Below are 26,783 nucleotides of genomic sequence, written 5' to 3'. Positions count from 1 at the left end.
TTTAAATTGGAGTCATTAGGGGAACGGGAGCCAATACACGTCAGCAAGGCCAGAGGTGATGGGCATGCTTTTCTCTCTCAACTTTTAAAAACCTTCTCAAAAACCAAACTTTTGTTCATTCTTCCTAATCTCGAGTCATATTGCACAAGAAAAGATACATGAACCAGAGCACTATACAGTTTAAGGATGGCTCCTCTGGCTTGTGCTCGACTGTTTTGGTTAGAAACATATCATTCTATTTGCTGTGCATTGATTGGACATGTGTTACATTTCATCTGCCATTGTTCTGCCTGCATTGCTATAATTTGATATTATTATAGGTTGTGCTTCAAGCTCTTACTTCCAGGCCTCTCCCAATGCTGTTCTTGAGTCAGTCACTAATCAATGTATAAGAGCATTTGGCATGGCGGACATCAAAAACTCACCACATAGAATAGAATCATAGAAGTTTACAACATGGAAACAGGCCCTTCGGCCCAACATGTCCATGTCGCCCAGTTTATACCACTAAGCTAGTCCCAATTGCCTGCACTTAGCCCATATCCCTTTATACCTATCTTACCCATGTAACTGTCCAAATGCTTTTTAAAAGACAAAATTGTACCCGCCTCTACTACTGCCTCTGGCAGCTCGTTCCAGACACTCACCAACCTTTGAGTGAAAAAATTGCCCCTCTGGACCCTTTTGTATCTCTCCCCTCTCACCTTAAATCTATGCCCCCTTGTTATAGACTCCCCCACCTTTGGGAAAAGATTTTGACTATCTACCTTATCTATGCCCCTCATTATTTTATAGACTTCTATAAGATCACCCCTTAACCTCCTACTCTCCAGGGAAAAAAGTCCCAGTCTATCTAACCTCTCCCTATAAGTCAAACCATCAAGTCCCGGTAGCATCCTAGTAAATCTTTTCTGCACTCTTTCTAGTTTAATAATATCCTTTCTATAATAGGGTGACCAGAACTGTACACAGTATTCCAAGTGTGGCCTTACTAATGTCTTGTACAACTTCAACAAGACATCCCAACTCCTGTATTCAATGTTCTGACCAATGAAACCAAGCATGCCGAATGCCTTCTTCACCACCCTATCCACCTGTGACTCCACTTTCAAGGAGCTATGAACCTGTACTCCTAGATCTCTTTGTTCTATAACTCTCCCCAACGCCCTACCATTAACGGAGTAGGTCCTGGCCCGATTCGATCTACCAAAATGCATCACCTCACATTTATCTAAATTAAACTCCATCTGCCATTCATCGGCCCACTGGCCCAATTTATCAAGATCCCGTTGCAATCCTAGATAACATGAAGAACTATTGCAAGAAGCCAGCATCCTACCACACTGTGCCACCAATATAGCGGATAAAGACCTTAGAAAATTCTGCATGAATACGGTAGGGCCACAGCAGGCATTTCTGTAGCAGGCAAGATGTTTCTAAACCTGACAAAGCGAGACATGGTCAATCGTGAGACAAAGAGACATACTATGCAGATAGTGAGTTGGATTCATAACTTCAACCACATTAACTGCACTTATACAGAAAGACAGTACACACTGCACCTCTAGCTAAAATAGATCAGGGATCATTTGAAAAGGTTCAACCATTGTGGGAAGCATTGTTTCTCATGAGCAAAGTTTCAAGCAAATTTTATACATAACTTTTCATGGTACAATCTTCACTTTACTGTCCTTTATTGAGTACAATCTTATGTCTGATCTAATACTATGTTCCCTCATTGTCCCTCTCATCACATCTGTCAGATTGCATTAACCTGGATCAGAACGGATAAGAAATTAACTGAGGGGTATGGAGCAGCAGATACTCGTTAGGAGTTATATCAGGTTTGAGTGGGTGCCTCAGGGATTGCTATTGGGATCCTTACTTTTCTAATTTACATAAACAAGCTGGATTCAGAAGCTCAGTGGAAATTGATCAAATTCTCAGACCACAGCCAGCATGAGCAGGAGAAGATGAGGCAGTAGCTTGGGAATTACAAAATAAATTAGCCAAAATAGCAATGCAGGCAGAACAATAGCAGATGAAATTTAATGCAGACAAGTATAAAGCACTACACATAGGAAGAAAAATGTGTGGCATAATGACTCCATGAATGTTACTGAAAAGAGATCTAGGGCTTTCAGTAGACTTGACATTCAATATGTTCAATCAATGCGCAGCAAATAGAATGATATGTTCAATAGCCAAAACAGTAGAGCACAAGCCAGAGGAGTCATCCTTAAACTGTATTGTGCTCTGGCCAGACTTTCCCATGAATGCTCTAGCAAATTCTGGTCACCAAGACACAAGGGAGAAGTTCAGGCCTTTCGAGGCCATTCAGAAAAAAAATCTTTGAGACTGATCCCTACCATTATGGAACTGAAGAAATTTCAGCTTTTCATCCTTAAAGAGGGTAAAACTGAGATCTAACCTTATAGAAGTATATAATAACTGCCACTTATACTTCTATAACTTTCCTCATGTACAGAGAAACATCTCACAGCACTTTAAAGAGCATTGGGTGTTGAGCAGGAAGGAGAGAGGGAGGAGGGGGTGGGAGTCAGCGAGGATGAAAACACAAATCAAGGAGAAGGTTCTTTAAGAAGGTTTTGAAAGCTAGAGGGAGTTTTAGAGGATGTGGCATAGTGGCTAAAGAAGCAGCCACAATTGGTAGAACATAGAATGAGGAGCAGGGAGATTTACAAACTGAAGAACTCAAGTCTTGAAATATTAAAGACATGCACTAGGATTTCTGCAGTGGAAAGGGAAAAGTAGGTGCAGAAGCAGGTGATTTCTCAAAGGTCATCTTATCAACAAACTGGATGTGAGGGAAAAGCTGAGCTTGTAGTCCAGCACTATACAAAGATTCAGAATCTCTGGGCTTAGCCTGGGAACAGTAAATGACAGAAAAGATAAACTTGAAGCATTACTTCAAATTAACACTGAAAGCAGGATAAAGGGACAAAGTTTCAAACTAGTAAAAAGCAAGTGTAGGATTGATGCCAGGAAATCCTTCACACAAAGCATGATCAACAAGTAGAATGAATTGAAGATAGGATAGTGGAGGCAAAAATTCTGGAATCATTCAAGAAACAGTTAAATGATCTGATAGACACACCACAGCCTCATCCATATCCAGCTTTGATCATGCAAAGCTGAATTATTACATTTGACTGATGTACAAAACCATTTTTAATACATGAAACATCCCTTATCAATATTTTTTTTGGCAAACTTTTCTCTCCTTCCCTAAAGGTAACAACTCTTTCTGAATACCATGTCATAGGCCATGGCAGCCTGCAGTATCTGGTCCATGTGCCTAATCTTTACATGTGAGCTGAGACAGTAAATGTCAACAGGTTATTTGGCCCTGGAAGACATCGCAGGAAGGCCCATTCTTGTCCTTACCCAATGTTCACACATATGCAGTTTCCAGGAGGAGAAACTGGATAATGATCTGGAGCAAGAAGCTTAGCTGATTATCCCCTTCCTCGTCCAGGGGCAACGCTGAGGCCAGTTAAATTACTAAAATGCTGCCGCACATGAGATCAACTAACTCAACACAGGCCAGGAATCCCCACATAGGAATTTTGGTCCATATATGTCACCATTTCCTGCTCTGAATTCTAACAATTTTCCTTGCATCACACACCAGCATTGAAAAATTATAAAACGTCCTCATATATCTGACTGGGAAAGGGTTAAAGGGCTTCATCTTTTAGACTAATCAAATCGAAGCAAAGTATCTTGCTCTTCTGAACAAACAACAAGGTTGAGGTCATTGTAATTATGCCAGAAACATGTGCACAGAGTGCGCAATGTTATCTTTCGGGGTACTTTAAACTGCCCAATTTAGGTCAACTTGCTATTTTTAGACAGCTTCCCATGGACGTTCAGAAAATGTCATCTTATAAGCTTATACTGAAAATATCAGATGAGTAAAGCTATTGTTACTATTAATGGAAACAACGTTTAAATTATCTCCAGTCAGTCCCATAAATAGCAGTGCCCTCTTAAAGTCATAAACAACTTGCCAGTTACATGTGTTATACAAACTGGAATTAAACCAATGACATGGAAAGCAGCGAATAAAAAAGTGAGTCAAAGAAAATGAGACATAGAAACAAAAAATTTTTTAGGAAACAGGTAACGACTGTCTGCTTAAAAGTGTAACTTTTTAAAAGGAGTGATAGAAAGCAGAAGAGATTCAGTCTAAAGATCATTGCTGAATCGGTGACAAAGAATCAGCTCACTGGTTAGGGACTTACATACTAATAGATTCAAAAGCATGGTTTTGGTGTGTTTCCATATTAAGTTATGTTACCTGTGGCTATGGCAGCTATTTTATATAGAAACATTACGCATTAAATGAACGGAATCATATATAACTGAACAGGAAACTTAAGTGTTCCAGGAGCTGGCAGTCAATGAATTATGACAGAATACAGTGTAAGAAGTGGATTATGACAACTGATGCGATGATGTGACTATTTGGTGTCCCACAGTTTAGTAGGAACCAAAGATGCCATCAACGAAGGGAAAATTGAAAATGGAGTTACTCCAAGGGGTTAATATCCACTCCACCTGGTGACCTGTCGCAGGGCAACTTGCAGGGGTTCAGGAGGAGGTCCAGCTACTGTGGCAATGGCTACGGAAAAGTGCACATCATGGGGAAAACTGAAAGAGGAGAGGATTTCTTTTTTAAAATCCCACTTGTAGATTTATTTGTATTCTCTCTCCCTCTTTAGATCACTTCAGAAAACACACCAATTTGAGCCACAATGATGGTTTAACTGCTCTGCTCCCAGACCTCCGACAAAGGCACTTGACAACCAGCCATTACGAGGGGCGCTTCAGTGACTTGGGGGTGGCAGACTCCATCTGTTTCACTCAACCACCCTCCCTCCCCACAATTGTCTCCCCTGCTCTCAATGACTTCCTAACTAGGGTATGGTTCCACAGATGGTGGTTGCTCTCCAGAAACTTGTTCAAGTAGCCATTATTTGTGTGTGAGCATAGACGGTGAGCATTAGTAGGCCATCCTGCTGAAACTAGTTCAGTCCTCCTCCTGCAAGCCCACACACAGCCCTTCTGTGTTGTTCTAATATGCTGCCATGCCATAAAATAAAACTGGACAAAAAAAATAAAATGGAGATAAAGAGAGACAATTATATACTAACAAATTTCACTATTATGGTAAAACATTGCTTTTCTTTTTACATTTCTCTCATCTTCTCCCTCCTGGTACACATGGAGCTTTTCATCCCACAAAGTCTCTTACTCCTTGGCTACCAATGCCAATCCACAATTAGCTGTCAAAAACTTACTTTGAAGAGGAATGAGACAGGTCATGTAATGTTATCCCTCTTCCCCAGTTGAGTGGTCAGGAGTTTAGTGGGAAGTGCTCCATCTAGCAATAGCAGCCTGGTCAGAAACTGTCAAACTGCACATCAGTGGCAGCAGGCCAAAATGATATCACAAGAGGAGGGACTGGAATCATTAGACTGCTGGGTCTCATATCTAAAGGTATGTAAGCCTGGCAGCCCTGTAGGCCACTGAGACCCCCAACTTTGTAGGGCACGCTTGTCTTTATCAATGCAAACTAAGGTTTGACAGAAAGGTCATTGTAAATTTGAATTTCCTGACAGTACAAGAAAAACAAATATCAATAGGGAAAAAAAAGAGAACTTTGAAGCTGATGGTCCATTAGCTAACTAGATTAAATAATTTGAACATTTTTTGAATACATTTTTACTTTGCATTGATCATCTGTCAGATGCTATATCTCGGGTGCATTTTCTGCTTGTGTTAACATTTGTTTCTCAAAGACCTCAGTATCTAGTGAATTTACAACATAGCTACAGCACTGCACTATATACATATAGAAATAAGAGGCATTCCAGTCTTACATTACGCTAGGTAATTAATGACACCTCAAGGTCATCTAGGTACAGTATCAGTATGCACATTCTTCATTAGTAATGGAGTGAAGTTAGTATTGCAGCTTGCATCAGGGACACAATACTGCAAGCGGCATTACACTGTTAAAAGTTTACACTGTTAAAAGTACAACATGCATGCATTAAATCTTAAAAAGGCTGAAATTCATTTACACTTTGCCTTCTCCTGTCAAAATGACAGACATCCCGGCTTGCAAGTATTAAGTGGGATACTGCAAGTGATGTATCAAGAGGAGTAGGCTGTCAAAACCTCAAGTCAGTGTGTTTGCGAACAGTGGAAATGCACCAAATCCCACCCCCCTACCCCCCAGCCCCCACCATTTCTTATCTCAATTGATCTTGCCTCTAGCAAACATAAACATAAATACTTGGCAACATTTTTTCAGTGCACCAACAAGGACCAAATACATAGCAGCAGCCTCTGTAGGGGGCAGAAACACTGGATGCCACTTCTTGCAGTACACACAGATGAACACTGTCCCCACAGCCAGCTTCACAGAAATTTGCAGCATTCCTTTTTAAAGGATTTATGCTGAGTGAAGACAAGTCAACTGTAAAGTGAATTTGATGTCTCCTGTGCGTACGTTGGGTCATGTTACACTGAGTTTAATATAAACAGACACAGAATAATTTGAGTCTTTGGAAGAAAGTAGGCTGTCAGTGCGATATCTTAAGATCCTATCAAGATGATATTTTCTGTTGTTTTTGTTTTATGACCTGATTTTCTCCTTTATCTTAAAAAAAGAAATACTGAAATTACAAATCCCAGACTCCCTCATAGCATGAGGAAACAGGTGAAAGCAGAGTTAAAAAATAAATAATGCTATAAAAATGCATTATTCTTCATACAACAAACAGTATCTTTGTTTTTTTTCAGCATCAGAAACCATGTAACACAGGGTAATGCTCTCATGTATTTTGTTCCTAGCAAACAGCGAAGAGGAGCTCGTAGAGGTGGGATTTGCATAATGGATTTTTTTTCTACATTCACACCTCTCCTTTTCTGAAAGTGTTGTCTTCTTGTCAGGTACTGTGCCATGGGCACCAATTGCCCTTTGGAACCCCACCGAAGTGGCCATTCTTCATGTGTGAGGTTCGATGGTGAATGTCAGAGTTACAGGAACAGGAGAAGGCCATCGAACCTCTCCAGTCTGTTCCGCCATTCTATTAGATCAAGGGTGATCTGTACCCCAACTCCATTTATCTGCCTTTTCTTCATATCCTTAACCAACAAAAATCTATCAATCTCAGTCTTGAAAATTTCAGTTGACCCAGCATCCATAGCCTTTGGTGGGGTGGGGGAGGGGTTCCAGATTTCCACTACCTTTTGTGTAAAAAAAAATGCTTCCTGATTTCACTAACTTGTCGAGCTCTACTTTAAAGATCATGTCCCCCTTTGCTCTTAATTCCTCCACCAGAGGAAATAGTTCCTCTGTATCTACCTTATTGAATCCTTTTTTCATTTTAACCACCTCAATTAGGTCATTGCTCAACCTTCTAAACTCAAGGGAGTACAAAACAACTTTATGCAACCTGATTTTGTAATTTAACCCTTTAAGCCCTAGTAACATTCTGGTGGAATCACGGCTGAGCCCAATCCCATGTTCACAAAATATCCATATTCATATTTCTACCAGGGGCCATTCTATAGCAATCAGGTGTGGGAACCCTAGCTAATTTTCTCCTCTTCAACCCAGGGGCACCGAGGCGGATTGCAGCATCACTACCATTGCCTCCGTTGAGATCTGTTAAATTAGCACAATTCTGGGACTTTGTGATCTGTGTGGCTACGTGCTGAATAAACTCGTTGAGCCATCAAGGAAGCTTACATTTTAGATTATATGTATAACTTGTGAAATCGAACGGCGTTCAGCAGCACTACACATTCTACATCCTGTCATAGTGATGGAAGTGTACCCATCTGCTTTGAAATCAGTGGATGGCGGTTGCCTATTCGCAGTGGCACAAAGATTTGAAGATTGGCACTGTACTGCTTAGTTTATAACCCCCGCCCACTCCTCCCCAAGGCAAAAGCTCACAGAGACAGAGCTGAAAGGTTAAAACAAGAACATAAGACATAGGAGCAGGAGTAGGCCTTATGGCCCCTCAAGTCTGCTCCGCCATTTAATATCATGATCTTCGACCTCAACTCCACTTTCCCGCCCGATCCCCATATCCCTTGATTCCCCGAGAGTCCAAAAATCTATCTATCTCAGCCTTGAATATACTCAGGGACTCAGCATCCACAGCATTCTGGGGTAGAGAGTTCCAAAGATTCACGACCCTCTGCATGAAGAAATTCCTCCTCATCTCAGTCCTAAAACGCCCAACCCTTATCCTGAGACTATGCCCCCTAGTTCTAGGCTCTCCAGCCAGGGGAAACAGCCTCTCTGCATCTACCCTGTCAAGCCCTTTAAGAATTTTATACATTTCAATAAGATCACCTCTCATTCCTCTAAACTCCAAAGAATATAGGCCCATTCTACTCAATCTTTCCTCATAGGAGGACCCTCTCGTGCCAGGAATAAATCTAGTGAACCTTCGTTGCACCACCTCCAAGGCAAGCATATCCTTCCTTAGGTAAGGAAACCAAAACTGTACACCGTACTCCAGGTGTGGTCTCACCAAAGCCCTGTACAATTGTAGCAAGATTTCCTTACTCTTGTATTCCAACTCCCTTGCAATAAAGGCCAACATACCATTTGTCTTCCTAATTGCTTGCTGTTCCTGCATGCTAACTTCTGCTGTTTCTTGTACAAGGACACCCAAATCTCTCTCAACATCAACATTTAATAGTTTTTCACCATTTAAAAAATATTCTGCTTTTCTATTCTTCCTACCAAAGTGAATGAGCTCACATTTCCCCAATTATACTCCATTTGCCACCTTCTTGCCCACTCATTTAACCTATCTATATCCCTTTGCAGACTCTTTGTGTCCTCCTCACAGCTTACAAGGAGAGGATTAAAGAGTCAAAAACTCATCTTAATGTAAACTGACAACATTCTGTATTGCAACAACTTCCCCAAAGGAACTGGCTGCTGCTTTTGATTTTATTTTTTTTTAAAAAAGCTTTCGATATTTTTTCAATTTGTGTTTCTGTACTCTGGAGGATTTGATCAGTATGCGCTTGACCTCACCCTAAAACATGAAAGAATATAAAAGTACATAAGGTGCAGAAAGATTCTTTTGCTACATTTTAAAATTTAGACCGAAAGGTGTTATATGCAATACTGACTTAAAGCCTCAGATTAAAAAAAGATGGCAATAAACTACAGTTCAAGTAAACTGATGGGTGCACATGCAGCCTGGATTTAATCCATAGAGTAGAAGCTGTATTTGGATTTCAGAGAAGAGCACGAACACTTTGCCTTCAGATGATGGATGTCAGTAATCTTATGCTACAAGTCTGAAGGCATTACCCACAACCAGCTTCCTACAAATAGAACTTATTTAACTCCCATTTACTCCATAGCTTTACTGTTTTAACAAACAGCTTTAAGTCCTTGGGTTATGAATCGATCCTACAAACTGCATTTGTTTTTGCTGGACTAAATATGGAATTTGCTGTGTTTGAGGGACTCGTTAATAGATACTGTTGAGTTGTAATGCAGTGGCGCTGTGGACCTCAACTCATTTGTAGCCTCATGGATGTAACTGTTTATCTGCTATATGGTGAATTCTGTACAAGGTCTGGACATGCCCAGTGCAGCCGCAGGGTGCAAAGTGAACAAAAAAAGTCCATTTGCGAGAATGGTAATTCATTAAATTAATGAACACGGCATTCACAATTAATAAAGAATCGGGAAATTCAATTGGTAGGAGTCAAATAAATTCTAAAAACTGGATCGTTCTATCCCTTTAGTGACACACATCATGATGTTCAGTATCATAGTCCAAATTACTTTTAGGTAACAATTTGGTATATTAAGTTATAGGAAGGAATGTTTATGTAGATGCTGTAACATTCATTCGAGGGCCTAAATTTTCTACTTTCACAATTTTAGGGCACATTTCCAAAGTGGTGGAACATCCACCCACCACAAAGATGCACCTTGGAACCCAGCCTCCAGGTCATTAGTATGTTGCACGTGGGCTCTATCAGCTTCCACCATAGAGTCTGGCCAGAGTGAAGCGGAGTTTAGTAGTGGAACTGGGAAGCAATGACACATTCAATGGCCTTGTAGAGAAAAAGTCAAGTTGGAGATGGGGAGATAGTTAGCGAGGGCAGAAGGGTGGGTTTTTGAGGAGGGGGTTGGTATGTGATTTTGAAAAGCAGGAGTACAAAGCCTGAATGTTGGCCAGGACACTGGGAGAACTCTCAAACTTCTTTGAACAGTGCTATCCAAACGATGGCACCACTGAGTGCAGCACGCCCTCAGTACTGCACTGAAGTGTCAGCCTAATTAGCACATTTCATGCAGCAAAATGTCTGAGTGGGGCGGGGGGGGGGAAGACATTTCAGACAGTGAATTAGGGGAGGTGTACTGAAGGTGAGGTCGAAGAGATGGGTTCCAAGGAGGCTTTTGAAAATAGCTAGAGATGAAGAAAGGTAAAGGGTTTTGCGTGGGAATTCCAGAGAACTTGCTATGATTGGTGCAGGCTGTGCCTTCTGTATTGGAACAGAGATAGAGAGAGAGATACACAGTAACCCAGAGGGCATGAGGTGAGATACACGACTGGGCGTTACAGAAATAGGGTGCAACAAAGCCACAGAGTGGCTTGTAAACAAGGATGAGGATTTCAAGGTCAATTCATCAAACATTCTTTGTTATATCACATTATGTGTGTCTCATTTAAATAGTGAAATTATTTGAAATCATCCTCCATGCAACATGACCTTCAATACAAATTTGCTTCTCGGTAAGCAGTGTTATGGAAAGGGTTTTCTGTAATTATAAAGATAGAGGTAAACAATTTCAGCAGTTAAAGTGTACTAAGTGGAGAATAATGGATACCTGGGAGTGATATCAAGGCAGTAATCTAACCACAGAGTTCAGGTGACATTATAAACCATAACAACAAAGACTAATGGTCTACTTTATCCAAAGATGAGATTCAAGGCTTGAACTCACTTCAGGATATTCAGTTATTAGAATATGTGCTGTTAACTCCACAGGGTAGTTTTATTTAGTTTTGCGTTTATTTTTGTGCTGACAGCAGCTCTCATTCTGACATCAATAACCAGGGCACTCTATGGCATTCATGTGTGAAGACACCCACACAACTAATGACAGTGATGTAATCATGGCACGCTTAATCACAAAATAATTAACAGTTGATTGCAAAGTGAGAAGCGCATATTATTATAGATACTGGAAGGTCTCCTGTGGAATAACTCACAGCAAGTCAGAGATTACACTTTTGCAAGGGGTGTGGGGAGATAAATGTAAGAGTTGGGAGCGCACACCGGCTGGTGAAAAGATTTAGAAATGAGTTTGAGGGATATGCTCTGAGAGTGATTTAAGTGTTACTAAGATTTAAAATTTGAGCCAATCAGAATTTTTCCTGGGAAGTTAGTCAAATCATGATAATAAAGAATAGCAGGAAGCATAATACAAGAATATAATAATCGTTAATGTGGATGACGTCATGAATCACAAGACTGAAGCTTAGGCAGTTCAGCATCCACCAAATCCAAGAGTCAGTTGCAGCTGTAAAAACACTGCCAGTCATTCTTTGTTTTTCTAAATTAATATATACAGTTTAGCGCCATTTGTCCAGTTGCCAGTTTTCCATTTGAGTTTTGCCAGAGTTTATAGCTTCTGCTACACTCACTTAACCACCAGCATTGTGACAGAGTTTTCTATGTGGCTTCACATTACACAACAGGAAGAGGAAATGTTAGATGAGGTTTATAATGGGAGTCAGCTGACAGGAAAAAAGGGCATGCTTTACTGACAAGTGTTAGACTCAGTCTGACTGTACACTCTTCCTCTCATTAAAACAATTGGTCAATTCTGTCTTCATAAACCACAAGGAGGAAGCATGAACGGAACACAGGAACAAGAGTTCAGCCCCTTGAGCCTGTTCTGCCATTCAATCAGATCATGGCTGATCTGTACCTCAACTCCATTTAACTGCCTTTGCTCCATATCCCTCGATACCCTTACCTAACAAAAATTTATCAATCTCAGTATTGAAAATTTCAATTGACCCAGCATCTACTGCCTTTTGGGGGACAGTGTTCCAGATTTCCACTACCCTTTGCATGAAAAAAATACTTCCTGATTTCACTCTTAAATGGCTTAGCTCTCATTTTAAGATTATGCCCCCTTGTTCTTGATTTCCCATCAGAGGAAAGAGTTTCTCTGCATCTACCTTGTTGAATCTCTATTTTAAACACCTCAATTAGACCACCCTTCAACCTTCCAAACTCAAGGGAATACAAGCCAAGTTTATGGAACATGTCCTTTAAGCTCTAATATCATTCTGGTGAATCTGCACTGTGCCCCTTCGAAGGTCAATATATCTTTCCTTTCAGTGCCCAAAACTAAAAGCAGTATTCCAGATGGGGTCTGACCAAGGTTCTGATCAACTGAAGAATCACATCCTTATTTTTGTATTCCAACCCCTTGAGATAAAGGCCAACTTTCCATTAGTCTTTTAGATTACTTTTTACACCTATGCACTAGCTTTTAGTGATCTGTGCATGTAGACACCCAAATCCCTTTGCTGCTCCACGGCACCTAGTCTCTCACCATTAGGAAAACATTTTAATTTGTCTTTCTGGGAACTAAAGTGGATGACCTCACATTTCCCCACATTCAACACCATCTGCCACAGTTTTGCTCACTCACTTAATCTGTCCATGTGCCTTTGTAACTTCTTGCTCCCATCTACATAACTTACTGTGCCTCCTAAATTAGTGTCATCTACAAACTTTGATATACAACTCTCTAATCTTTCATCCAAATCATGTCTATACATGGTGAAATGCTGAGGCAAGGATTCACAAAATGCCCAAAAGTGTGTTGCAGCCCATTACAAAAGTCCTTATCATTTATGACATAACATGATAGATACCCTCCAACAAATATGAGAAATTACAACCTGGGAAGCAACAGCCTGGGCATTGAGATTTCCAATCTATATTTATGTGACCTGCCACTGTTCCCATAATGATGGAAAGGAGGAGTTTCTGGGACATAAAGCACTGTAATTACTCTCTCTATTCTGAAGTAATTCTTCATTTTAAGGCAGCAACGTTACCAATGCTTGGGCATGGATAAGACACACAGTTTTTAATGAAGACAGTCATTCAGTTCTCCTTGCAAACTGACACAAAGATGCTCATTTCACACGAGTGCGGTAGCAAATTCATGTCCTCGTCACAGCCTGACCCTCAAGTGCACCAGCTGCAAAGCAGGAGTTCTATGTTTTCAGTAGGCACAACTATAAATGGGACCTTGTGGTCTCAGAGGACATCACCCAAGGGGAGGCAAAAATGGCAGAGTGTTGATGGAAGAACAGAACTTGTGTCAGTGATTGTAGGGAGGTTGGTTCTCCCTACTGAATGAAGGCCAAGAAGACCTGGGGAGGGGAAGAAATCAGTAAAAAGTTAAGAGGGAAAATGCAGAATTGCTGGTTGGGCATTATTCAGCAGTGCATACAATCCCTTCGATGACATTTAATCCAGCTTGGAGCGCTGCGGTAGCATCTCTGCAACAAATTCAATGCTTAGAGTTTACTATTTTTTAAGCTTATTTATTCTCGTTTTATTAGAAATTAAGTGTGCTGCAATTCTGATATCCTTCTCCAATATTACTGCATTTAATAAATAAACGATGAATACCATTATCATTTCTGTAGCTTTCGCATGAAAGAAAAGGTGTGCCTTTTAAAAGCTGAAAAGATCTCCGATAACTTCAAGGGTGAAAGAACAAAACAGCAGTTGGGGAACTGGGTGGATTACAACACTCCACCTTCACTCTGGGACAGAGTTCAAATCATGGCCAGATATGATCAATGTTATCCCACACTGATACCTGTTAAGGATTCACTCTGAAATGAGCAGAGAAGGTTGAGGGGAGATTTGATAGAGGTGTTCAAAATCATGGAATGATTTTGATAGAGTAAATAAAGAGAAACAGTTTTCAGTGGCAGAAGGGTCAGTAGCAGAAGGGTCAGTAGCCAGAGGACACAGATTTAAGGTAATTGGCAAAAGACTCAGAGGCGACACGAGGAAAAAAAAATTTACACAGCAAGTTACGATGATCTGGGATGCACTACCTTAAAGGGTGGTGGAAGCAGATGCAATAATAACTTTCAAAAGGGAATTGGATAAATATTTGAAGTGGAAAATTTTGCAGGCCTATGGGGAAAAGAGCAGGGGAGTGGGACTAATTGGATAGCTCTTTCAAAGAGCCAGCACGGGCACGATGGGCCGAATGGCCTCCTTCTGCGCTGTATTATTCTATGAATATGAAGCAAGTTCTCTGTAGGCATGAATCCACTAAACTATCTGTGACGACTTACAAAAACACAAAACCTAGCAGCAGAGTGCTGCAAAGGAAAACACATCATGGTATTTTTAAGCGTACCTGTTTGGTGGCGTAATTAGTTACTTTCCTGCTGGGCAGATAAACAATATGGCACTTTGTCAATGATTTCTCTGATTGCAGCGTGCGCTGGTCTTTTAATTCGAAGCTGTCATATCGCCAGCGGACCACTAGGAGCAAGTTCCGGATTTCCGCGTTTTACTGTTCCTGTGCGAACACTGGAACTTCCTCCTTCAATGCGTCACTAAAAACTGAACGCTGTTGAACTCCTCCGTTATTTCGGCAGTGATTTCTGCCAGTAATTTTTTTTTTCAATTCTCCAATTTTATACAATATTCTTCTCATCTTACCAATTTATAGCCTGGAGCCTTACATTTTGCAAATTTCCCAGTAAGAACCACCATTGCTTCACATCACAAGGATTGTTCACATGTATGGTGCCTTACTCCCCCCCCCCACTCCATTACTGCAAATGGTGTTTTCCCTGTTGCAGTGTAATTTCTCAATACACAAGAGAATAGATAACCTGCAGGCACTGCTGAATACAAAAACGTATTTACATGTAGGACTGGTCATGAGTTGACTATTTCTCATGTGTTTTCACGTGTGTATCTGTGTCCTGAAGGATATTGCATTTTTACCATCTGTATTTTATTCAGTTGGGGAATTTTTTTTTAAATAAATGCTTTAATCATTTTGCTCTTTCCGTGAGAATAGAGTCGACTCCTCACCGAGTCCTAGAGATGTGTGCATGATGGCAGCTCATTCCAAAAGCAATTTTATTTCAGGGCTAGAGAACAGATCAAGGAAGAGCTGCTGCTGGCTGGCTGTGCTCCATAGGGAGGCCTGGATGAAACTAGGGAGAAGCTGGAGGTTGTGAAGAAATCATGGTCAATAAGAGAGGGGAATCGGTTGCTTCGTGGGACTTGGGATGGAGAAAATAAGCAGAGGAAAGCCTTTGTGGCACTAAAAGGAAAGACTGCCAATTTTTTTTACACTGTAAAATATTAGATAAAAAGGTTTAAGCTTTATCCATATATGTTTTAATAACACTTATTATGAAATGTCAGTTTTGCTATAAGTACATTCAATTTACTTTTTAAAAAAATATTGTATTGATGCTGTCAATTTTTTTAATCACTTGGTATCAGAGCCAGAAGCTCGGTGAGGCCAGTACCTTGAGGATGCAGCACATCAGAAAGAGATCAATGCAGAAAACATTATGGAATCCAAAGTTTATTCCATGAGTGGAAATCACATTACTCATGAGCATCTTGCTATGCAGCATACCAATTACATCATGAATGTGATCAAGTTTTGTGTCATGTTGCTTAAGACTTCTTTTTAAAATTATGTTTTACAAAGCTACTTGGAGGATTTCTGTAAAGCACAATGGTGGGTGCCAGCACCCAGCGTCTGGAATTCTCACACACTATGTGAGGGGCCATTCCAAAGTTGCCAAATAACTTCAGTTTAACCATCTAATGATTACACACTTTCTGGGTCTGACTATATACTGGGATCAGCAGAGGTTTGGGAGCAGTTCTCCAGCCCAACATCCTGATTGGCAAAGAAAGAGTCCAAAATCAAAATTACTTCACAGTGGAGCACAGTGAGGGGGGTGGGGTGGGGCGAATGGATGAAAGACTGTACTGCATGGGCCAAAGTTAGACTCAGAAAGAGGATAACTGCTGCAGCAAAAGAGCACAAAAGCAACTAAAAAAAACTTTCAATATGTATAGCTTTTAAAATAAAAATTCTTTACTGTGTCACTGAAGGACTTCAAATTAATTCTCAGATTCAAAGAAACTAAATATCAGTAACTGAGCCCAACAAATGAATAGAAACATTAAACGTAGCATCCACCTCCTCTGCACAAACACCAACTACATTTTCTCTGTTTGTTGTACATCTAAACACTTCCATGACCAAATCTTGGACCCACAATGTTGCAACGGTGCACATTTTCAAATTCTTGTGAATTGACTCTCTAAAGTGATGGATTCCATCGTTAATCACAAAGGCTTAAAACTGTTCCGTGTACCTGCCAATATATGGGACTGCCTATTTGGTACCAAGAATAATAGCTTCAAGCAGCTCTGTTTTTAGCAACTGAGCACAGTGGTCATCTTTCTTGTATGAAGCAGAGTACTATGAAAAGTCATTACTGCAGTGCACGACACCAACAGCAGCTGGCTCAGAGTTCATGGACAAACAGGGAGTGAAGGGAGGGCGCGTACATCCACCGGAGGACGCAGTGAAGGGAGGGCGCGTACATCCACCGGAGGACGCAGTGAAGGGAGGGCGCGTACATCCACCGGAGGACGCAGTGAAGGGAGGGCGCGTACATCCACCGGAGGACACAGTGAAGGGAGGGCGCGTACATCCACCGGAGGACGCAGTGAAGGGAGGGCGCGTACATCCACCGGAGGACGCAGTGAAGAGGGGCATGTGCTCCCACCAAAGGCTGCAATGCACCCACTGGCTGGTTATGACAGAGTGGGGAATTTTGTTGTATTCAATGGCTCAGATATTGCTGCTAAAATAATGGTAAGTTTAGTGGCGCTTGTGTAAATTGTCCAGCACCTTGTGGCACGCAAGAGACACCCCGTGAATTGCGAATCGCCCCCATTCGCCACAAACTGCTGGACGATTTGCACTGCTCTGCCGGTAGCTTTGCGAAAATGGCAGCTCGCCCTCAATCTCTGAGTTTCATGAAATTGCTGCATTTGTGCATTAATTGCCAATTAAACTCGCCACAGACAGTTAGGGCTGGAACTTAACAGCACAAGTGCCTTTTTAATGACGAGATTTATGTTCCTGCAATGCCAAACAACCTCCCCAGCCCAGAAAGGGAACAATTTAAACTGTGGAGTCTCATTCCTCCAGGTAGGAAATTGCTTAGAGATTTTTTTAATTTTAATTTTTTTTTTCTTACTTATCCTTTCTCTCTTAATCCAGTCTTTCTTTCCTTCTCTATTTCTCTTTCTGTACCTGTTTTGACTCTAATTCATCCTATTTCCTTCTCCACCATTCCTCTTTTTCTTTCTCAATCCTTAAATCTCATTGGTTAAGGAGATAGACTGTTGATCCCGTTGTTCACCAAGGTCCCAGATGCCCCATTGCCCTCACCATGCTGTTATCAGCTTGCACTCCCAGCAACTTAAAGAGCAAAGAAAATTTTAAGAGCTGAAGGGTGAGATAAAAAGTCCAACTAACTGGGCACACCACGAGATGCACTGCTCCAGCAAAATCTGGGCCATTATTTCTGGTTCAGTGATAGAAAGCTACTAATAATTCATTTTACTGTCTGTGCCTTAGGACTGTTCCCTTCTCAAACTGACTTTTTCAATTAAGGAGCAATGTATACTCAGGACCAGTTTAAGCAGACCAATCTGCACTCCCACTGAAATTTTGGACAGCATATTTGATTCATAACTTATGTGTAAGTACTTCATTATTAATACCATCTAGGAGGAGGGTGATGTAGAGCTCCACCCCCCCCCCCCACTTTTATATTGGCACTAGTTTAGTTCAGATTACAGGAAAGTATGTCCATTTATTGCCATCCTGCAATTACACTGCTAAAACTGGCTCCCTTTTCCCAACGACAGAAACATAGACACACATAGTCACTGGTCTATGATTTTGATATCAGGGCAAGACAGCAGGTTCTGGCAATGTTAACACAGGGAGTTGGCAGACAGTTACCACTCTCCTGTGATCCAAACAAAATAAGTGTCAATGTAAAAGTACATTAAAATTAAATGCGGATGCTGACACTATAGCCTATAGCAGTGAACTGGAAGACTTCATAGTAAAAACTGTTACACGACTGAAAAGTATAAACCAGGTGTATTTGAAGAGCTTTGAAATTCACATATTACTAAATTTCCCACCCTTTACTGCTAAAACCCAGGTATTTTAAAATCTTCCTGTGTAAACTCAGATTGGTTTCTTCAAGATCCTCCCTAATTGCTTGTAACTGCATAAACAGACTTGTGAAATAGCGCATTTAATGCTGTAGAATCTGACTCAGTCGAAGCTATCACAAGGGAATTGGATCACTTCCTAATTCAGTGAAAGGTAGAGGTATATGCGGTTGGGAAATGATAAATGGTAAGACTGGATCCTAAAACAAGACACAGTTGGGTAGATTAAATGGCCTTTACCGTTTATTCGGTTATATTCTGATTACTGCAATCTGAGATTGTATGACATGGGAACCATTCTATCCAACTCCGTGCCAATTAGAAGCACAAGGGGCCAAAAGCAGCTAGTTGTGAAACACACTGGTGCCAAAAAATCTCTACAGTAATTGGTTAAAGACATAAAAGTGCACATTACCAGAGAAAAGTGATCATCACACTACTACTAAAAGTCCAACTAGAGGTAAAACACAGACACCAATGTCACAGAAACGCTTTCATCTCGTAACACTGCTGTTACAAAACATGATGCAGCCCTCTGTGTAATTCATACAGCAGCAACTAATCAGGTAGCAGAGGAAATGGCTAGTGACAGAGGGGGAAAAAACAGGACCCCCAACTAAAGAGCTGCAGCCTTATCGCAGAGTTGTCTGTGTAATCTCATTCTTAGTTTGTACAAATCCAGCGTTTTCATACTGCCTCCTGCAAATTCACTCGTAATAAGTTTGTTCAAATGAACGGTGCACAATGTAACACCAACGTTGCATGCATAAATACTTACAAATGGCTATTATTAATTTGAAAAAGTGATCCATGGAAAAATGCAGCATTAGGAAAAAGAAGTTGGTCGTCACCAAACATACACATAGGATGACGCAGATCCATTCTTGTAACCGTTTACCTGGGAACAAAGGGGTAAAAAAAAAATTATTTCATTTTGGGAAACTACAGTAGGTAAAACAATATAATCTTAATACTGGTGATTCTATATGATTTGACAAAGTTACTTAAAAAACAAGAATAACTCCATAGAACACTGCACTAAAAGCATCAGTCGTCAGTTGATTTGAGTTCAGTGATGGCTGTGCTATTTGTATATGTTTAATACTGATATGGATTTATGTTTAAGACCGCTTCTTACCTCTTCTGTACCCCAACAGTTTAAAAACTTGTCAAGCCACAGGCTGATTAGAAATTTTAGTTAGATTCTCTTAATTACATTGGCAACACATTTTTTACATCAAAAAAGTTTGTTTTTAAATGATGATCTGACCCTTCCTGAAATATTGTGTTACACTAGGGTTTTATTTAATCTGAAACCAAACAAAATGATCTTCATTTTCTACCTTAAGCAATCTAAAAACAAACACAATCACATTTTTGAAGAAATGAAATACAAAACCTTGCTGCCCCTGCAGTTTTTGGACCAACTGTTTCCCCGCAAAGCTAACCTTCCCCCGCAGTCACTCCATTTTGCTTACAAAATATGACAACGAAGAAAACGGTTTTATAAAAAATTTTACAAAAATCAAAAAAAAAATTCAAGTGACCCAATTTTCATCTTGTTTCACCAGCTTTACTGTATTCCTTTCAATACAGAAAGTCAGCTTTTCCAGAATGTTTTGAGTTAAGGCAAAGAAGCAAAACATTGTTCTTGTTTTAGTGATTCCAGCTGTCAGAGTGAGCTGGCTGAACACAAAACGGATTTTTTTTTTCTGCCCTTTCATGGTCACCAACCAAGTCCTGTTATATGGAGTCAGTCTGAACACAGCAGGAAAACTGTATTGTATTTTCACCCTCAATTTATGCCTTGTTGTGAACAATCCCTGATTGAGAAGCAAGGCGTCATACTGCTGCCACAGCTCCAGCAACACCATTCAAACCAGGCAAAAGGAGACTCGTGGCGACAGTCCGGGTTAACTAATTGACCATATTTTCTACAGTGGAGAGTTTGCCCCGACAGCACTCAATGCCTCCTGCTGAAGTCACATGAGACCAAGAATCATAGATGCAAATGTGCTGATGTAATCAGGCTTAAAAGTGAAATACATAGCAAAGTCACGAACAAACCAGGTCAGACTGGCTCAGATTAGGAATTCTATTATAAGAGACTTACAAGGTGTGGATTTCACCACAGTTATTGTTTACAGCTAATAAACCAGGCCTAGTCCTGTTAAACTCTTTGATTAATTAACTGGGCCCATACAATGAACCTACCAAACTTCAGGTGTTTTGTGCTCCTTCAATGTTTTAGTAGAAGAAACTGCCGACAGAGTCTGGACCCAAAACAATTAGAAATTATACAAGATTTAACCCACAAGCTGTGTAAATAGAATGTCACTCTATGATGTATAACGTAGCCTCTATTTATCAGCTGTCTACAGATAATACTTAATAGGACTGCCTAACAGCCTCCAAGTGCAACACTTATGACCAAAGACTAATGACATCCAGTAATCCTTTTTTTGGCAATCTGAATACTGAAACGAGGCTGCCAGTATTCAAAAGTTGGCAATGATCAGCTTTTTAACCTTAACTGTTCAAAACCTTTAAATAGAAAGGGGATGTGTACACCACAGCTTCATTGTGGCTACTACTTGTGTTAATAAACTAGAAACTAACAATGGAAACAGATCACACAGGTAGGAGTATAACATTTTTCAAATTAGCCAATAAAAGATAATGTTGTAGCTAAACCCAAATTCAACTGGAAAGCAGCTGAAGAAATGCAACATTTTCAACCTTGTGTGGATTTTTTGGACCATTTTTTAATGTTAGTTTTCCTGTGTAGCTGACTTTTGTTCCTGATGGATACCGTAATGCCGTAAGATAGAATTGGATACACACAATCCTCAGGAGGGCCGGGATCCCACCCCTCACTCTGTTATCAGACAAACAGCTCTCAGGCTCCAGAGAAATGAGGGCCAAAATGCTTGCAGTTCCATGAGAAAAAAAATAATTTTAAAAAATGTTTCCCAGCAAATCCTGAAGATTTCTTATACATTGCAGTCAAACTATAGCTTTGAACAATACAGTTCTTTACTTTCAAGCAATACATGAATTGCCTGAATCAGAAATACAAACCAAGAGTCAGCAAAGCTTAAATTTTACAACAGAAGGATGTGGATGCCAGGCAAGGGTGTTTTTAGAACATCTATTTAAATTTCAGAAGAAGTTAAATACCACAGAATATTGGAGTCTTAACTTCCTTATCAGACTCACCCAGCCGGTTCCAGTGAGGGGTGGAGAAGGGGGCTCCAAATCAAGTTACCAGCATCAATACCCAACCTAAAGGTATCAATCTATAGTTAAACTGCTGCCTTCAAAACGAAGTGTCCTCTTCTACAGCTGCTCTGATTCTGTGACTAAATCATGGTACGATTCAATTCATAAAGGCGAATAACTACTTCAGGTACTCCAATCCAAATGGGGAGAGTCAAGATTAGTGTGCCAATTTATTAATTAAAAAGTTCTCTCTGTGTGGTTCCATTTTCCAACAGATTTCTGCTGTAACTCGGTAACTGGACAGGTTGGTGGTCAAAACCCTCCAATTCACTTACCCGCCCTGGAGTCGGCGGGGGCTGATTTGCACCTGCTCCACTGAGTAAGCGACAAGGGCACCTGCCCAAATTCGACTTGGTCCTTTTCAGTGTATGCAGGTCAGGTCCCGATGATGTTGAGAACCCAACTGCAATATTTACCAGGAGGCTCGAGCAGGAAACGGCAGTCAATTTCTTGAGACCACCGCACCGCATTTAATCGAAGGTCAATCTAACAGAAAAGGGCTAACACTCTATCAACTTGCTGATTATTCACAGATTGCTTGAATTCTATGTAAATTTAACCAAATGATTTGGACAGTGATAAGAGGAGATTTTACTGAAAATACTGCACTCTGCTTTAAAAAGAGTTACAACACTCATTATACTAGTTTATTAATAGTAAATGTATGTTATTCAGCAGTAATTTGCTGAAGAAATGCTGTTATAACAACGTGATATCCATCAGGTTATGCTGATTATGACTAATAATATCCCCAGGGCCTGATGGCCTATATCTGAGGGTTCTAAAAGAGGTGGCTGCAGAGATAGTGGATGCTTGGTTATGATCTTCCAAAATTCTCCAGATTCTGGAACGGTCCCAGCGGATTGGAAGGTAGCAAATGTTTTTTTTATTATTCGTTCACGGGATGTGGGCGTCGCTGGCAAGGCTGGCATTTATTGCCCATCCCTAATTGCCCTCAAGAAGGTGGTGGTGAGCCGCCTTCTTGAACCGCTGCAGTCCGTGTGGTGACGGTTCTCCCACAGTGCTGTTCGGAAGGGAGTTCCAGGATTTTGACCCAGCGACAATGAAGGAACGGCGATATATTTCCAAGTCGGGATGGTGTGTGACTTGGAGGGGAACGTGCAGGTGGTGTTGTTCCCATGCGCCTGCTGCCCTTGTCCTTCTAGGTGGTAGAGGTCGCGGGTTTGGGAGGTGCTGTCGAAGAAGCCTTGGCGAGTTGCTGCAGTGCATCCTGTGGATGGTGCACACTGCAGCCACAGTGCGCTGGTGGTGAAGGGAGTGAATGTTTAGGGTGGTGGATGGGGTGCCAATCAAGCGGGCTGCTTTATCTTGGATGGTGTCGAGCTTCTTGAGTGTTGTTGGAGCTGCACTCATCCAGGCAAGTGGAGAGTATTCCATCACACTCCTGACTTGTGCCTTGTAGATGGTGGAAAGGCTTTGGGGAGTCAGGAGGTGAGTCACTCGCCGCAGAATACCCAGCCTCTGACCTGCTCTCGTAGCCACAGTATTTATATGGCTGGTCCAGTTAAGTTTCTGGTCAATGGTGACCCCCAGGATTTTGATGGTGGGGGATTCGGCGATGGTAATGCCGTTGAATGTCAAGGGGAGGTGGTTAGACTCTCTCTTGTTGGAGATGGTCATTGCCTGGCACTTATCTGGCGCGAATGTTACTTGCCACTTATTAGCCCAAGCCTGGATGTTGTCCAGGTCTTGCTGTATGCAGGCTCGGACTGCTTCATTATCTGAGGGGTTGCGAATGGAACTGAACACTGTGCAGTCATCAGCGAACATCCCCAATTCTGACCTTATGATGGAGGGAAGGTCATTGATGAAGCAGCTGAAGATGGTTGGGCCTCGGACACTGCCCTGAGGAACTCCTGCAGCAATGCCCTGGGGCTGAGATGATTGGCCTCCAACAACCACTACCAATTCATGGAGAGGGAGACAGAACAGGGTACGACAGGCCTGACATTGGTTGTCTGGAAAATGCTGGAATCCATTATTAAGGAAATGATAACAGGGCACTTAGAAAATCATAATATGATTAGGCAGAGTCAACATGGTTTTATGAAAGAGAAATCGTGTTTGACAAATCTATTAAGAGTTTTTTGAGGATGTAACTAGCAGGGTAGATAAAGGAGAACCAGCGGATGTAGTATATTTGGATTTTCAAAAGGCATTCAATAAGGTGCCATATAAAAGGTTGTTACACAAGGTAAGGGCTCATGGGGTTCGGGGTAATATATTAGCATGGATAGAGGATTGGTTAAAAGGACAGAAGTAGGGACAAATGAGTCATTCTCAGGTTGGCAGGCTGTAACTAGTGGGGTGCCGCAAGGATCAGTGCTTGGGCCTCAGATATTTACAATCTATATTAATGACTTAGATGAAGGGGCCGAGTGTAATGTATCCAAGTTTGTTGACGATACAAAGCTAGGTGGGAAAGTAAGCAGTGAGGAGGACACAAAGAGTCTGCAAAGGGATATAGACAGGTTAAATGAGCGGGCAAGAAGGTGGCAGATGGAGTATAATGTGGGGAAATGTGAGGTTATTCACTCTGGAAAGAAGAATAGAAAAACAGATAATTTTTTTAAATGGTGAAAAACTATTAAATGTTGGTGTTCAGAAAAACTTGGGTGTCCTCGTACAAGAAACACAGAAAGTTAGGATACAGGTACAGCAATCAATTAGGAAGGCAAATGGCATGATGGCCTTTATTGCAAGGGGGTTGGAGTACAAGAGTAAGGAAGTCTTACTACAGTTGTACTGGGCTTTAGTGAGACCTCACCTGGAGTACTGCGTACAGTTTTGGTCTCCTTATCTAAGGAAGGATATACTTGCCTTGGAGGCAGTACAACGAAGTTCACTAGATTAATTCCTGGGATGAGAGGGTTGTCCTATGAAGAGAGATTGAGCAGAATGGGCCTATACTGTCTGTAGTTTAGAAGAATGAGAGGTGATTTCATTGAAACATATAAGATTCTGAGGGGGCTTGACAGGGTAGATGCTGATTATTTCCCCTGGCTCGAGTGTCTAGAACTAGGGGGTATAATCGCAGGATACGGGGTTGGCCATTCAAGACTGAGATGAGGAGGAATTTCTTCACGCAGAGGGTTGTGAATCTTTGGAATTCTCTACCCCAGAGGGCTGTGGATACTGAGTCATTGAATATATTCCAAGGCCTAGATGGATAGATTTTTGGACTCTAGGGGAATCAAGGGATATGGGGAATGGGCAGGAAAGTGGAATTGAGGTCGAAGATCAGCCATGATCTGACTGTATGGCAGAGCAGGCTCGAGGGGCCATATGGCCTACTCCTGCTCCTACTTCTTAACTGCTGTTAAACTGTTATATCTCCTCCATTTCTGTACAAAGAATAGACTATTCCTACATCTGGCTTGGAAAATGTGATGCAACTATATACGGCTTACTCTTACTGTAGACTCAGCATCTATTTATATTCACAGCCCATCAGTGTGAATCAACCCTCACCTGGGGAGCCAGCTGGGACCAGTGTCTGAATGGAATATTAATGAGATAAAAGGGAGGCGATCTGGTGCTCAATGCTTACAGTGTCTCTCTGCGCAACAGTAAAAGGAAATCCAAGAAGCTTCTATATTCCTTATGGACTTGAAATGGTTTGATGTGCCACCCATATATCAGGACATGGAGATCGATCTTCCCTAAAGGCCCTGCACACATTATATTATGAGGTCACAAGAAAGTTTAATCAATGTTAGTCACACCACATAAAACTGAAATAGCACTGTGGCTAACCCACCTTCTACACTAACCTGCTCAAATTATTATGGAAAGTGATTACAACAGAGCACATTACTTAGGCCCTTAAATCGTAGCTAGTACTGACTAAGTATCCCATCACTTAGGAATTTCATCAGCCTACACAGTGAGCTCAAAACAAAGATGGACTAAGTACAGAACAAGCCAGCAAGTTATTTATGTTGCAGCTACAAACACAACACAATGTTACAGTTATTGTATGATTTGTACTAGGGATGGGCAGATGTTGTCTAACCTCAAGCTATTTTTGACAAATCCATTGCTAACTATACACAGGAGAAGTTCTCGACGCCTTGATTTCCCACAAGCTTCTCAATTAGATAAGGATGGATTCGTCTCCAACAACATCTTGGAGGAGCTGATAGAAGTGATTAGATCTTCACAAACAGATTTTCTGGACCTGAAGGCTGTCCAGCTAATCTCCATAAGAAACAAGTTGCTTTGTTGGTTCCACAGCTGGTGTCCCTTTATAATCTGATATGCACAAGAGATTCCATCCTTCAGTTGCTCCAAAACAATTTCTTCACAAAGGACCTCCCACTAAATGACTTTTAAAAAATGATTATTGGTCAAATTTTGCACTCATTGAGGTGGAGGAAATGGAAGGTTTTCAGCATCAAATATTCTCAAGTTAAGAACAGCATGGTTAAATGCAGAGTAAAGCTCAATTGAGCCAGCTAGGCCCCACACTCTGGAATTCCTTCTTAAACCCCTCTGCCCCACCACCTAACTTTCCTCTTTAAGATCCTTTAAGATGTTTTTCAAGCATAAAGGCACCATATAAATGCAAGCCGTAACACTATTACCTCAACACATTAATTCATCAGGCTGGGGAAACATTCAGTCAATAATGTAATAGGTCTATTCAACCTGGGCCATAAAGGAAAAGCACAGACATTGCCACTAGACACCGAAAAGATATTTGGGAGAGTTGAATGGCATATATGTATTGTAGGGAATTCCCTACATTAATGGCACCCCAAATTAGTCACTGACATAGTCAGACAAAGAAAGTGAAAATATTGTGTCCTAACAGAAAGGGTTATACTGGAGATAACGTATGGGTGGAAGGTGTAACAGAACGAGTTAAAACAATACTGGAGCTAACTTTTAGACAGAAATATAGTTTTCTGGGCAGGGATGGGTGAAAGGTATAATAGGAAGGTTAAAGGCCAACGATTGAGAATCAGAAACAGGTAGAGAGGGGTGAAATATAACAATGGAAGCAGCAATTCAAAAATGCATAGCAATGGTATTACCAAGGAAACTAACAAAACATACTGAAATATGGCTACATACCATCAGCA

At 41.1% G+C, this 26,783-nt stretch overlaps 1 protein-coding gene across 1 annotated transcript in view; it reads right to left on the bottom strand.

The window, feature by feature from the left end:
• Nucleotides 1–26,783, bottom strand: part of si:ch211-212o1.2 (uncharacterized protein LOC492735 homolog) — a 110,828-nt gene that overhangs the window by 68,193 nt on the left and 15,852 nt on the right. Inside the window, exon 2 of the mRNA XM_067997915.1 lies at nt 19,172–19,291. Within this exon, the coding sequence (XP_067854016.1) occupies nt 19,172–19,291 (120 nt within the window). The remainder of the gene's footprint in view (nt 1–19,171; nt 19,292–26,783) is intronic.

Source organism: Heptranchias perlo, chromosome 16, assembly GCF_035084215.1.
Source record: "Heptranchias perlo isolate sHepPer1 chromosome 16, sHepPer1.hap1, whole genome shotgun sequence".
Classification (NCBI taxonomy): Eukaryota; Metazoa; Chordata; class Chondrichthyes; order Hexanchiformes; family Hexanchidae; genus Heptranchias; species Heptranchias perlo.
This window is presented reverse-complemented; position numbering and strand designations above follow the sequence as displayed.